Below are 16,393 nucleotides of genomic sequence, written 5' to 3'. Positions count from 1 at the left end.
CGCAACCCAGGCATGTGCCCCGACAGGGAGTCAAACCCTGATCTCCTGGATCCTAGGTCAATGCTCAACCACTGAACCACGCCCAGCCAAGCGCATTTTCATAGTTCTTGAGATACAGGAGTTATTGAGGCCTATCCTAGATAAAATTCTGAAAACAAACAAAAAAGAAAGCTCCCCAAAACTTTTCAGCTAGTGATAACAATCCAGAGAAAGTGCAATAATCCTAGAATATACATTTCATAATAGCAGTGACTTTAGTAGCACTGACAGTTTTGAATCTCTAGTGCCTAAAGTAATTTTTGCATACAATAAATAGATGTTCTATAACTATTCCATGTGTGAGTGAAAAATCATAGATGCTTTCACATTTTGTTTTACAAAATTAGGGAAAATCAATCCAGTTTTAGCCAAACAAACAAACAAACAAACAAACAAACAAACAAAGCTCACCATCATCCAAGAGACTTATCCTTTATGTGTATTTCTCCAGAGCTATGCGGAGATGTAATTCTCCTCTGTAAATTTTTCATTTGATGAAAACCAAGTATTCTCTCACAAAAGGCATGAATATATACATATGTATATATATATGTCTGTCTGTGTGTATACATATACATATACATATACATATACATATACATATACATATACATATACATATACATATACATATATATATTCAAAAGAATTTGAAACAATTTAGGGTCCCCCCAGATCTTCGTCCCTCCCCCCTGGATCTTCTAAAGCACTCTAGATAATTTAGAAATGTGCACCCTCTAAAAATATATTAGATGCTCCAGAGCATCAGTGATGAAGGACTAGTTCTCTCTCTTTTTCTTTCTTTCCAATCTTTTATGGACTAATTTTCTTAAAAAATACAATTAAAAATAGCCTATGGTTGGATTTTGTAAGAATGTAAAATTGCTGTAAAAGTTCCTAAACTGCTTAGTTTACATTCCCTAGACACAGAGCCTGAGATAAGAAACTCATAGACACAGATACCAGTATGGTGATTACCAGAGAAAAAGGGGGGTGGAGGAGGTAGAAGAGGGTATAGGGGAGATAAATGGTGATGGAAGGAGACTTGACTTGGGGTGGTAAACACACAATACAATATACAGATGATGTGTTATATAGAATTGTACACCTGAAACCTATATAATTTTATTAACAAATGTCACCCAATAAATTTAATAAAAAATTTTTTAAAAGAGAATGAAAAAAAATTCTTGTCCAAGTGATTTGCTAGAGCCCTGCTTTTATAAACGGAAGAAGGCAGAAGTTATAGAGAAGGAGCTGTAGAGCTAGCCAGAACTTTGTCTTGGACACTAGCTTCAGCTGATCTCATAGGGAAACTCTGGCAAAAAAAGGATACCAAGTGTTAATCCCAGTTTGAGACAAGGGGATCAGTGTCCCCATTCCTGTCAAGTACCATTGACCTGCTGGGGTAAGAGAGTATATAGCCTCCTGGGTAAGAGAGTTCTTGTTTGGTCAAAGGCAGGGCTCTGGAGAGTGAGCCCTGAGCTATGTATTATCAGTCAACACCCTACGCAGCTGGTGCTGGGACACTGGCCTGTAGCAGGGACCTGGGAGGGGAACCAACAGCATCCACCCTAGATGAGTCCTTGGACCACTTAAATCCACTTGTGATTCACATCAAGTTCACTCCACCTCAACAGAGCTCCAGGAATCTGACTGGTTACACTTTTTGGAAAAACAAGAGGACAATAAGTGGAACGAAATATATCTCCCATTGCTGCTTTGGCCCGGATGTCATACCTGATGTCCATCATCTCCCTCATTGCACATCTAGCTAGATTCCTCTCACCTTTTGTCAATCCTCTTGCTGATCCAGGTGACTTATCTGAGGGATCAGCATCCCTGGTTACCAAGTTCTCTCTTATCAGGCCATGGTTGCTAGACTTGCCCAGTTACAGCCACAACAGTGCAAGAGAAAGAGATGCCCTAGTGAATCACAGGATGGAAAGAGTTCATATGGATCTCAGTGGGGACAACGGGTGGGCCGCAGCAGATGCTGCTAGTGTCCCGCCAAGATCCAGCCTGCCCCTTTTAGTGTTATAGGATGTGGCTCCTTCAGCTTCTGGGCACTTTTGTTTCTGAAGTTCTGCAACTGATTCTCTTTGGAAAACTGTCCTTGGTTTCTTAGTTTTACCTGCATGTGAAGAGAGTCGAAGTGCCTGGAAGTTTCCCTCTCTTTAAGCAACCCCGAGCCAATGAATGACTGGCATGGGAAGATGTAAGTCCTACCTCCGTGCCTCAAGTGGGGACCACTTCAAGTACGTTTCATACTGCAGGGTCCCCCTTGCAGGATCAGGAGAACTTTTCTTGACTCCCTTCCCTCCCCTGCCCTGTGTCTCCCATGGGGAAATCTCCCACAGTAAGTCATGACAAAAAATTCTCATCTCAGGATCTGCTTCTGGGCAAGCTGACCTAAGACAGATTCCTCTTACACATTTAGGTGGAAATTTTGAGTAGGATATTTGAGTCTGGAATTTCTGGTAGAGAAATGGGCTAGAGATAACTATTGGAGAGTTGTTGGCCTGTGATGCTATAGAAAGTCATGAGGCCAGATGAGATCACTCAAGGAGTGAGTGTATATAAAGAAAAAGCCTCAGGATTTAAGGAGGCCTCAGGTTTTCCTGATCTTCCCCCAACATCTTTGCTAATTCAACTGAATTAATCCTCATTTTCAGCTTTGTTCTCAGGACTCAGGCTCAATGAAAGTTCTCAAATTAGTCCACCCCATTTTCAGTTGTTTCCTAATTCTCCATCCCAGTTTACTTCATCAACCTATCAAATTCACCCTCTGAAGGTATGTAGTCTGAGGGTATGGCTGATTTATAGGTCCCTTGTATAAGCAAACCAAGATGGATCTCTCAATAAATCAGAACATTAAACACCTGTTCAGAGGTGCAGATGCTTGGCTCAGGTTAAGCTGAAAGAATTCCCAGTACATTTTACATTTTGGGAATGCTTTCACTTTGACCTTGTTGGAAAGTATTTGGAATCTTAACGGCAAGTCTGGCAAAATGTGAAGAAATGAAAATTTACAGAAGTAAAATCAAAGTATGTATTTGATCCAAGAAAACTATCTATTTAAAATGCTATGCTTCATATAATGCCTTGTCCATAGTACATCCTTACAAAAATGCTGGTTAAATAAATTGTATTGACTATACCATGGATCTACATGTATTGCTCAATAAACTAGGGTACACAGACAAAAGAAGAGAAAGCTTTAGAAATAATATTTTATACACTATACACTTTCTTTACCTTAACTTTATACATAATATTTCTAGACCAACTAAACAATTTAGATGAACCTTTGTCAAGTAAATGCGGTCTTGGGAATATAATAGGAACTGGTGGAAACTAACTGAAATATCATTTTGTTAAGGTAGTGGCTTTTGAATTTCTTTTCATAAGTAGATTAGATTCTGTGAGCTCGTTCCTACATAGATGAAAAAGCATAATGCGTTTTATTTAAAAGAAAATCCTAGATGTTGACTTGAATTGAAAGTACAGGGCTTTCTTTCCTTTTGACAGTTTGATTTTGAAAGGTTTTTCTCGTGAAATACATAATACACTGTTGCTAGCTGAATGTAATGATCCCTCACCCAAGATGAAATAACAGAAAGGCCAAATTTGGCTAATTTTGCATCTTGAGGAAACTATTTGTGAGTCATGTGTGTTAAAAAGCATCAAGCACTAACATCAAAAGCAGCTTTTCAAAAAGAAAGAAAAAAGTAAGTGATGGATAAATGAATGCTCCCATGGTCACACTGACGTTGTTTTGATAGCTGCACATTCAATTGTTTTGTTTTAAACCTATATAGCTTCTCTGGAACTTTTGGGTCAACTTTAACATATCCAGGGCACACAAATCTTATTAGAATACGAAAAAAAGAAGAGAGTCACAGGTCAATCTCTCTTATATGTCCTAAAGCAATCTAGAAATATAAACTAATACAAAATTAAAAGTTGAAATGACTGTAAAACTCAAAATATAATTGCAATTGAATAATATATGGTACAAAGATTCAGAGGTAAAAGCTAAGAAGAAAATGTTTAATGCTCACTAACAATTCAACAATTGTTATTTATCCCATACTTGGATATTTCATACTCACAAAAGCAAGATCATGTTTATACAGTCCTTAATAGCAAAAATAATGTTGTTTCATACATATTTTCTAAAAAATCTCGAGGATCTTGATGGATTCTTAACCCATCCTTCTGTTTCTAGACCAGAGAACACTTGTATGACTACACTACAGAGAATGCATCCTTTTATCAAAGTTCCATGTCAAAGGCCCTTAAAAACTAGTTTATGTACCTCTCTCCTTATAGTCCTTGTTTTCTAGCTTCCATGCCTTGTACTTACATCCCCTTAAATGTACTTTCCCAGATCAAGTCACATCCGTTCTTCAAGTCCTTGTTTATAAGCCATTCTCCCAAGACACCTTCTCTGATGTTATCCTGTTTTCACCAAATGGAAGTAATCATTCTATGAACTCCCATAGCCCTCTCTCTCTACTATTTTGACTAATATACCAGGGGTTCGCATGACCCTGCCCAGGTTCAGCGATTTTCTAGGACAGCTCATAGGACTGGACTTACAATCATAAGCAGAGCTATGACTTCATACTGTGAAAGGATGCAAAGGAAAATCAGCAAAGGGAAAGGCATGTGGAATGAAGTCCAGAATAAACGAAGAGAAAACTTTCAACCTTCCTAAAGTTTACCCCCAGTGGAGCTGTACAGGATGCTCTTAATTTCTGCAGCAACGAATTGTGACTATGTGAAGTGCTGTATCTACCAGGGAAACTCACTGGAGGCTCAGTGCCTAAAGTTTTTAGTAGGAGGTACCTACTGCCCGGTATCTACCAAATTCTAAACTCATCTAGGAAAGCAGATATTTAGGACAAATCATATAGTTTGCACAGTTTAGGCCCAGCGAACCATTTTTATCAATTAAAGTGGTACTCTACTCCTGAAATCCGTTCCCAGATGCCAGCCAAGGACCAACCTGCCATCAGTTTTTGTCTAAGAAGAAGTGTCAGGACTGCTCTGTTATCTTTTCTGCATAGGACGTTATACAGCTTGAATATATATGTGTATATCATATTTTAACTCCTGTACTGTAAGATCACTGAAGACTTGGAAGATTTTTTTCATTACTCCATTAATTCCAATATGAAATAAGATTCCTGATGGGAGACATTCCACAAATATTGATGATTAGAAGGTCTGCTGATTCAGGAAGGAACAGCAAAAATAAATAAAAAAAAAAATAGGCAGGGAAGCAGACTCAATGGTGTGGAGAACATTTCTGCTACCCCATTCTGAGGGAGGCCTCTATATCACCTGCGATTTTCCCACATTGAAGGATAGGGAATGGCATGAACTTCAAAAAAATAAGGAAGACATCCATTATGAGTGATATTGCTACTGAACTCACATAATTTATTATTGATATATATGTGTATATATACATATATATATGTTAAGGAAACAGGGATATGCAATTTTTTTCAATACAACTCTGTGAGATCACTCACATCTTAATCCTGTTGAATCTCTTATTTATTCTTATTCCACTCATAAAACAATGCCTATATTATAGCCCATGTCTCAAATTCACTTGCTTACAAAAAGACCTACTGAGCACTTACTCGATGCTGTTACTGAGATATCAATATTAAGAGCCCCATAATAAAAATGGCTAATACTTACACAGGGCCAGTGTTCTAAGCACCTCTCCAAGGGGTAGATATTGTTATATATTCGCCTTTTACAGACAAAGTTATTAAGGGAGTCAACCCTCCTGAGCAGTTACTCTGGAAACCATGCTAATAATTACTCTGTTATAATGATTATAACATCCTTGAAAAGCTCACAGTTTTGTTTTGTTTTTACATAAAAATGTATTTTGACTAAATTAGAGAAAAATATCCTTGCTCCATTTTAATATTTCCTTCTCCACCACTTTAAAATAAAAGGACTATAATATTGCTAGATTTTCCCATTTCATAGTTGGTAAGTTATATGGTCTTAATGAACAATTTATCACTCAGTAATTCATGAAAAAGGATTCAACGATGTATTTAGCATTTGTGACTGTCATTCTGAACATAAATAAAAGGAAAGTTATATTGGTTTAAATTTAAAAAGTATGCACACTAAAATCTTTTTATCCCCAGAGGTGTGAGATAGTTGATTTTTGCTATTGTACAATTAGGTGACTGTTTAAGAAGAGAGTTTTTCATTTCCCTCTGAATAGCACACATTTTTATCATTAATTGCCTCCCACACAATGACACAGTTAATACAAAGCAGAGCCTGGAAGAACTCACAGAAGGGAAACCACACTCCTGACATTTTTACTTCTTATAGAACAAATTAAAAGGCTAAAATGTTACAAACAAGCTGCATTATGTCAAACTCAAACAACAGTTTGGAAATGCAGATATAATTTCACCCCTGGATAGTGAAACAATATTTGGTGTGATGAAGGAGTTGTCAGGACTGTTTACAAGTTTCTAGGTCAACATTAACATTCAAGTTCAGGAGATGACAATGCTATGCAGCTGCGGGCTAGGCTCTTCGTGAGGTGACTAAAATAACAGACATTTCAAAGGTATTGTTTTAATTTACAGCCACTTAAGAAAAACTCCTTCAGGTGACTGATATCATTCTCATGTCACACATGAGGCAACTGTGTCTTAGGAAGGTTAAGTGACTGCCTCAGGGTTACATAAGTAAAAAGCTTGTGTAAGCAGCAACTTGCACTCAGATGTTCTCTCTCCAGAGTTAGTACTTTTAACCACTAAGCCACATTGCCTCTCAAATATCTACGAAGGTAATTACACCCAGATTTGAGTGTATTTAGACATGTTCAGTACCATGCATTGAACTGCAATTCTTTATGTGTCTCTTGCATCTCTGCATGTCCTACAAACAGAAGCACTACTGCTTTTGTTCTGGAATATCTTTTTTAAAGATGTTTGTACAGTGGATAGCATTGCAACATAGAGATATAGTTTCCCTATGGAGCAATGAACAGGCATGCTTACTGTCTACCAAAAATATTAGGGTTTCCTACACTCAGGGTTCTGCTCCTGTAATCAACCCAGCGTGTTTGCAGGTGTCACTTAACCATCTTGACATTGTCTCGGAAGAACTGGCCTTGGAAGAACAGCTTAAGAAAATGCTGATAATCTGCCTACAGCTGTTTTTCAATGAGTAGTTAAGTCCTTTGTTGCCAAAAACAAAACAAAAATTTATAATGTCCTTAAATTGGAAGTAGAATTAGGTTCTATAGTGTCTAAAGTTTATTACTATTTGGGGGGCCCTCTTGAAGGAAAAGACACACAAATTACATATGCAAAATTAAGTTCAAGATTGTGGAAGGGTGCTGGCAAGTGAAGGGACTGTATTGGAAGTTTTATTCATGGTAAATCCATCTCTGTCTGAAATATATTCTTGGAAGTCATAAATTTCCAATTTGACAAATGGCTCTAAATGACTTTCCACTCCCCAAGCATCAAGTCTATACATCGTATAGTGCCTCATTTTAGAGAACAGTTCTTAATTTTTGTTTCCGAGGCAAAATAAAAATCTAGAGTATCTCTCCCATGCCAAAATTTTTCAAAATTCTGGTGTCTTGGTTGGATTTATAGACAGTCTTGGCAGTATCTTGTTTTCTGTTTTTGTTTTTGTTTTTCAATCTGTTGACTCTAAAGTAAACATAACCAAACTAATGTCTTAAATTGATTTCCAAAACCTGCCCCAGTGATAAGAATAGTTAAATTCTAGCATTGTTGAGCCCAAACTCCTGAAACATTGAATTCATGGAAATCGTACCATAAACATTGATATAGTTTCAACTTGGGTATGTGGTAGCTCTATAATGCTTGAAATGGGGGGGGGGGGAACACATATTTTGTATGATACTCTGAAAGTAGCAAATGATTTTTTGCATACTGCACTAAAGAGAAAAAAAATTAGCTTAATTCATTTTGCATGTAAAATCATGTCCTTTTAACACAGTAAAAGCTTGAAATAGTTAAAAGCATTCATGAGTTATATTTGTGAATCATTCACAGAAAACAATTATGGGCTAAACATCATAAATATGGAAGTCAATAAACAATTAAGAAAATAAATAAAGTTCACCTACTTTTGAAATATTACTCGATCGACTTGCGGATCGTCCTGGGGATTTTTCATTCTGAAAAATAAAATTAGAGTCATTGATTAAACATATGGCCAATAGTCTTTACCACTGAGAAAAAGAAAAGCAGAGCACAGGCACATGTGTAAATGCTCTCTAAGTTATTCTAATAGATGTATGAATTGCTTATACAAGATGGTTTGTTTCTTACTAAATTTTATTTCTCTAGTACATATCAGTATCCCTTTGAAAATGTTTCAGTTGGCATCAGGGTATATATCACTCCAGAAATCTTTAGTTCCAGGAAATGCTTATTTCTCTAAAAAAATGCTTGCAGTTCTTTTGAAATAAAATTAGACAGTAGAAATACAGTGCATTATCTCCCCTTTTGCTTTTGCTACCAGGAAATTCTGAATAAATTCTGGTTCCCAGTGTCAGTAAATATTGCCTACCGGGTGCATGGTACATGCATCTGATTCGTTCTTCTAACATGCACTTCATTGATCTTTTCTGTTATTTTCCTTTTGAAATTAAAAAAAATCTAAAAGATACTTTTTACATAAAAAACACTTAACTATTTAAATTGAAAATACTTTTAAAATTATTTTAAAATTTAAAACTTAAAAATAAGTTAAAAATTATAACCTCAATTTTTGCCTCTTAAAGATTTTCTAATTTAGTAGAAAAGAAGCATAAAAAAAGGATTTGAAAAAGTAACTTTAAGAGAAGTCATACAATTTTAAAGTAAGAAGGGACCTTAAAAAGTGTCACCCCCTCATTTGAAGCCCAGAAGCATTCTGTTCCTGACAGTCATAGGGTTTGTGCCCAAGCCAAGGCCAGCCCAAGCTCTTCTGACTAGTCCATTCTGCTGGCTCTTCCCACTCTGCCAATTATCTGTTGGTGGATAAGTGACCGGCAAATCAGAATGAATGCATTTAACGTGTAGCAAGAGATCACAGTGCATTTCTTTGGTCCAGAAATACTGGAGAACTTGTTCTGGAAACCAAAAGTTTGTGAAAGATCTGAATTAACTTTGCTACTGAAATACGTTAGAATTCTCATAAAAAGAAAATTTCTGAGCATCTGGACTCAGTGCTAAAGTGGACTTGAGTAGGCACCTTGACAGAGGTCATTTTTGAGAACTAAGTTGTTATAACAACCTGTGGATCTGAAATTGCCCCGTGATGATGGCTTGAGACAGTTTCAGAAACATGCTGATGACAGGATGTGGCAAATGTGTTACTGTGGAAATACAGTAGCTAGTTCACTGCGGACTGTCACTGTGTCAGGCACAGGCTTGCAGATGGATATTCCAGCTCAACAGTACTTTTTCCTTTACATGCAACATCCATCTCCTACAACCACTGATGTCACTGTGGAGCATGTTATTACAGAGCGAGATGAGTCCCAACGATACGATTAGTTACACCTCATAACAGCCCGTGATCCAGGGGGAGATTAATGTATCTACTACCCGCAGACATTTTTCCTTGATTAGCTTCCTCCGGTGATGGAGAGAGGTACTTTTCGACTGACATCTCAACTCCTCTTCTAGAGACTAGAAAACAAAAGCAATCCATCTCTCCTTCTCAGTGAAACCCAGGATTTTGACACAATGGAGCAGGGGTAAATAGGCCGCACGATATTAATGGGCTTTGGGAGCAGTTTCGCTATAGTGTGTTTTCTTATGTTTTCTATATTTAAATGGCATTGAGAATGTGATTAAGGAACTAGAATTGAAAGGTGCATCAGCAGGAAACAAGAAGTACTGTAGAAAATGTAATTTGGCATCAGATTACTTAATTTTCCAAACCAAATAGGACTTTGTGGTGTTTTCAGATAAAACAGGGAGGGTCAGGTTCCCTCCACAATTGTGAATGAGTTGGGCACAGGGTTATAATTAGGAGATAATTCCATACTCTTGACCAGCACTCCCCAGTCTAACGGGGAGGAAGCATCTGCTAGATTGTTTAGTACTTCAAGAGATCTTTTTACATGAAATCCATTGGTTCCATTTTCTCCTACGAGGTTAGACATTGAAAGAAATGAATGAGCTTAGGCAAAGGTTACAGTTGTGGCCATGGCTTCCTTCCCTATTGTCTGTATTCCAGTTAACACAGAGGAACAGAGAGGTGCACACTTGCCACGGCAGCGACTGGGAGTGAGAGACTGACTTGCAATTAGACCTGTGGGAGTGGACTAGCTCTAGCAGGAGCACACTGTTTGAGGTTTCAGGACCTCAATTTCTTCACTATGAAGTGGAGATTGTTGTAAGAATCAAACAAGTTATAACTGAAAACATTTTATAGACTACAAGGTTATATTTCCATTACTATTTACAGGTAGAGAAAACACCAAAAGAGCTCCCTCAAATTTCATGATGATCACTACAAGTTATTAGACTCATAATTTTAACGTAAACATCTGAGTTTCTCAGTCTTGCAATTTTCTCTCTATTGTGGGTTAGATTTCAGCATATAAAATTTAAGAATAGAAAATCAAATTTTTCTCTACCCAAGGAGGTTAAGAGGGTTTGGTCTGCCTTTCCTTCTAAGCAAAGCACCAGAAGCACTTTATCTCTTGGAAGACTTCCAAAGCAATCTGTCCAATTTGCTAATAATTAATTGGGTGGCTTGTCCCATTGCTATCGCAATGACATATTCTTCTTTGTAGATTAGTCAGATAAGATTGTCATACCTCATTATGATCAGTTGAAATTCTTTACCTTAGATTAAATAGAAGCTGTCTTAGATTCTAACATCTCATACTGGTACCCAAATTATAGTGACCTTGTAGGTCAATAAAAGCTGGAGCCAAAAAGTTCCAACATTTCTGAGATAATCAAACAGCAATGTTGGATTTTAGCAGATCATTTACATTACACAGAGAGACTTCTAGTTCTATAAGTGCTTTTTAATATTTTCAAGAGGTTTCACATTTTTTATTTGATATGAGTGTATCTGATATTGTCAGTTTTTGTGATGAATAATATTATAGTGTTTTAAAAATCTGATCTCAATTAAGCATGGTTGAATTTTTATTACTAGAAAGAAATACAATGATTACCAAATAAAAAAATCATTACTAAATTGTTTTAATATATTTTAAATGGCATAATCTAAGGAAAGTGTCATAGTTCCCTTAAAATGAAATGGCCTGTGTTAAAGAAGACACACTATACTGGATATGTAAGTATCTATATATGAATACTCTGTATTTTATACCATTGATCAAACAGAAGAGGGCAGTAAGCAAGCTTGTAGCAGGTTTTATATGTAAACTGAAAGGAAAAAGTCTTCCTGAATGAAGAAACCAGAATGAGACAGTCTTACACAGACCACTGATATGCTATTCTACAGTATATTCCTCTCTTTTTATCCCTGGGCTAAAAGTCAAGAGTATTGGAAAGAAGAAATAGAGTAAGATAATTTGAAGGGTCACCTGAAGAATTCTAATTAGAAAGAGAACTATTTTGCTAGGGTAATTAAAGCTTGTAATAGAAGAAAAGTCTTTGAAAAGAATGTAACATAAACAAAAAATAAACTAGAATGTAGAAAAATTGACTAATGCAATTGCAATAAAAACTTAATTAATAGATATATAAAAATCTCATGTCTGTTAATTGAAAAATATTAAAAAATATATATATATATATATCTTTACTAATTTCAGAGAGAGGAAGGGAGAGGGAGAGAGAGAGACAGAAACATCAGTGATGAGAGAGTCATTAATCAGCTGCCTCCTGCACGCCCCCCAACTGGGGATGGAGCCCGCAACCCGGGCATGTGCCCTGACAGGGAATTGAACCACGATCTCCTGGATCCTAGGTCGATGCTCAACCAATGAGCTATGCCCAGCCAGGCTGAAAAACACTCTTTTTAATGTCTATAGAACATTTAAAAATTATTTGACCTCAAATAATACCTTAACAAAAATATTTAAGTAGAGATTTTATAGGGTACTTCTCTTGATATTGTGCAAATAAAATAAATAAAAATTTGAAATATGACTAATAAATCTTTTTGCTGTTGTTTTTGTTAATCCTCACCAGAGGACATATTTTCCAGTGATATTTGGGGGGGAGAGAGAGTAAGAAAGAGAGGGGCGGGGTTGGTTGCCTCCCGCATGAACCCTCACAGGGGCTGGGGATGGAACCTGCAACCCAGACACATGCCCTTGACCAGGAATGAAACCCGATACCTTCTGGTAAACTAGCCAACACTCTAACCACTAAGTAACATGGGCCAGGGCAAAATGTGACTAATAAATCATCATCTGAAAATTAACTACCAACATTTTAGATAATGCTGGTTCTAAAAAATGACTCTCTGGGAAATCATAGCCAGAAACTCTAGAAAATAACATGCTAAAACCTTTGGAACCCAGAAAAAGCATTTATCCAGATAAGCATTTATAACTATAAATGTCTTTGTTATTAAAGAACACAGTTGAAAACAAAATAAAAGAATATAGTAAAAATTATTAAAAAATAAAAGCTAAAACTCATTAAGTGGATATAAATAAGAAGGACAAAGAAATACTTTTTTATAGCAGGTCCTTCAAATATAAATACAAAATAGATGAATTTCCTATAAGGTTTGTTAAGGAAAAGCGAGAGCAGCATTATATATGAAATGAGAAAGGATACATAACCAAAGACACAGAAGGGATCAGAAAAACAGATTATAAAAACTACATGTAATGCTCTTGCCACAAATTTGAAAACCTAGAGGAAATGAATCATATTCTAGCAAAATAAAAATTGCCAGGATTTATTTAAGATAAAGAGAAAACTTGATAGACAACAAAGAAGAGATTGGAAAAGTAAATAGAAGTCTGTATGCCCTAAAAAGATAAGGGCATGATGATTTCATAACTGAGCTGTATCTTACTTTTAAAGAACACATAGTTCCAATTTTATTTACACTACCCTTGACCATAGAAACATAAATTTTCCTGATTCATATTATTAATCTTGCATGAATGAAAATTTCAATGTATTAAAAAAGTACCCAAAAAGAAATAAAGAAGGAAAATAAAATTATGCTCTAGTCTTGAGATTACAGATGCAAAAAATCTTTTAAAAAAATATTAGCTTTTATCTAAATAGTAGCATATATCTTTGCTACACCAGCAGTTTATTCAAAATGTGCACAAGGACTAGAATAAATCTGACTTATTCCAGTTATTTTCTTATCAGGAAGCCTGTCAGCATAATTCTTTAGATACATTGAAAGGGCAAACATAATCTTATAATTAAATGCCAAAAAGATATTTGACAAACCTCAGCAATCTTATTATAATGTAAGTTCTAAGTGAAATAAGAATTGAAGGAAACCTCTTAAGGTGATAAAGACAATATTCTAAAAACCATTACCAAATATTATTCTAAATGGAAAAATACTAGAATTATGTTAATTAAAGAAATTCTGTTAAGAATGCTTGTTCTTGCTATTATTACTCAACTTGTCTTAGAGTTTCTAGCAAATATGATAAAAAGAATTCTTTTTAGGAAAAAACATTTTAAAAGAAGCAATAAAACAATCTTCTTTCACTGATAATATGTTTCACTGATATGAATGGAAATTCCAAGCATCTCTAATTAAAAAAGAAAATACCGCAATTAATGAAATGCAATGGCTAGATATAGGATCATTATAAATATGACAGAGTCTACTAAATTTTCTAAAATCCCTTCTCCCTTCTCCTGTATTGACAGACTGGTAACTGGGTAGACATCTTCCCAGTCACAATATATCTCCCTTCCCGTTACAGGTTGCCTGTGACTCACTTCCCTCCGATGAGGTGTGAACACAGTCAGCAATCGCCAGGTTCCTGCCTGTCCCATGAATGTAACATTTCTTCCACGCTGTTGCATTGCTCTGTGCTAGGATGGGGAGTGTCAGAGCAAGCCAGGGAGCCACTGAATAGGATAGCAGAGCTGAATTCTCCAGTCCTTGGATGGCCACATTGTAAAGAGCTCTCCGACAATTTGGAAAGTCCTCTCTAAACTGTCATGAGAGAAAGATAAACTTGTATTTCTTTTGAGCCATCACATTTTTTGGATTTATTATAACAGTTGAGTCTATCCTAATGGAAATACTGCAAAATCAATTGCTTCCTTTCTTCTAGCAATAAATATCCAGAAATGTAATAAAAACAAAACAAAACAAAAAACACTTAGGAACAAATTTCACAAGGAAATCATAAAATCTTATTAAAGTATAAACTATAAAATCTTACTGAAGATTATAAATTATGATCTGAACAAATGAAAGCTCCATTCTTTGCTGGGAATATAATTTCATAAATATAAACCCTCAACAAATTGACACATAAGTAGAAGGTAGTTCCAATGATGTCTCCAATGGGACTTATTTCTTCCTTTCTGAAGTAGAAAGGAGATAGACAGAATGATCCTAAAGAACATACATAGAAAAAGAAATGCCTTAGAATAGTCAAGAAAACAGTGATCAAAAGGACATCTCCTTATGCTCGGCATTGCCTGTATTAAAAGTCACTGTGATTAAGTCAATATCGTATGGGCATAAGAATTAACCAAAAGGTCAGTGAAATCCAGATTAAGAAAGAAATCCAGGAATAGATATGAAAACTTCACATATAACAAAACTATTATTTCAAGTCAATATTGAAAGGATAGTTAATATAATAAACGCTTCTGGACAACTGACTATCCATGTGGAAGAAAAATTCAACCCCTTTCACATAGTGGGTACAATCATAGACTCTAGATTGAATAGTCTGAAATGTGAAAAAAAAACTTTGAAATCAGCCTAAATTATAAATTCAATATTGGGGTGGGAAAGATCTATATAACTAATACAGGAATCAGAAGCTACAAGTCACCTTTAATTATATTATTTCTTTAAATACAAAAATTAATGTGAATAAATAACAATAGAGTTAGAAAAAGTACAACATAGAAGACTGATAAAGTTCGATTTCTATAATATACAAAGAGGTTCTGCCTATTCACAGAAAAAGGCAACAGAAACAAATCCAATATAAAACAATTTAAGCAAAAGATAGAAATAGAAATAGAAATTCATACAGGACAAAAACTACAGATTGTTAATAAAAATAGACAAGATGCTTAAAATCACAGTCAGGAAAATGTAAATTAAAGTAATAAGATATTGCTGGAAAACTTGAAAAGAGTAATAATAGCCTTTCTTGCTGGTGGGGATGAGGAAAGAGCACTCTCAAAAATTGCTAGTAGAAGTGTGAATTTTTGCAGTATCATTTGGAAAAAGCATCTGGCAACATCTGGTAAAATTAGCATTGTGCAGTTTAATCTCACTCCTAGAAATCGATCCCAGAGAAATAAAAGCACTGGTACATAAGGGAATAAGAACTCTTAATAGCTCTGTTCTTAACTGGGGAAAAAATCTTGGCAATAAAGAGGTGCCAGTTGTTAAGTTAATGTCTCAAAGCTTTAAGGCCACCCTCCTAAATTCTGCTCTGGGGCTGGGACTCTGGAAACCACATTTCTGATTCATTATCAGACTCCCTCTGAAGCTCCCCTAGGAAGGAGCACCACAGAGAATCTGAAAAGGCCCCATGCCGCCCCCCCTCCTTCCGTTGGCTTCTTCTCTGCTTCTTATGAGCATCGTCCTAGAGATGCCTCTTCGCCTGCAGCACCGTCCCCTCCTGCAGCAGCTGAGCCCAGGCTGCAGTCCCTAACACCCTCCCAAACAGGCCTGTCGCCCTCTCTAGACACAGCACCAGCCGGCGGGCTCCCTCCTAAGTCCGAGTCTCAGTTCCACGGAGTCCCTTTTCTCAGCTTTAAATAACTGTAATTTCTTTCATTTGTCCACCCAGACCAGCACTTTCAATTTGCAGTATCTTGGTTTTCTTCTTTTGGTCTTTTCTGTTACCTAGTTAATGATCTTTTACACTCAGGCACTCTATATTAAATTTTCTGTGTTAAAACAAAAAATCTGGTTTCTCTCTCCTGACTAGATGCTGACTAACAAAAAATGCTCATCAATAGAGAAAGGATTAAATAAGTTATGGTAGTGCCACATCTTCGCATATTACGTGATTATGGAAAAGAATGAATTGGCTCTCCTGCCATCTGACTTAAAGGAATTTCCAGAAGGTAAGACTGAGTGAGGAGTAAAATGAGAAGTCATATAATATGATTATTTGTAAAACACATAAGGACCGAAC

The 16,393-nt window shown here is 36.1% G+C and overlaps 1 protein-coding gene across 1 annotated transcript in view; it reads right to left on the bottom strand.

The window, feature by feature from the left end:
• The window catches only part of MARCHF1 (membrane associated ring-CH-type finger 1), a 548,248-nt gene that overhangs the window by 115,945 nt on the left and 415,910 nt on the right, over positions 1–16,393 (bottom strand). Inside the window, 1 exon segment of the mRNA XM_081136454.1 lies at positions 8,207–8,257. Coding sequence (XP_080992580.1) covers positions 8,207–8,257 — 51 coding nt within the window.

The sequence above is a fragment of the Miniopterus schreibersii genome (assembly GCF_964146895.1).
Source record: "Miniopterus schreibersii genome assembly, chromosome: 4".
NCBI lineage: Eukaryota > Metazoa > Chordata > Mammalia > Chiroptera > Miniopteridae > Miniopterus > Miniopterus schreibersii.
This window is presented reverse-complemented; position numbering and strand designations above follow the sequence as displayed.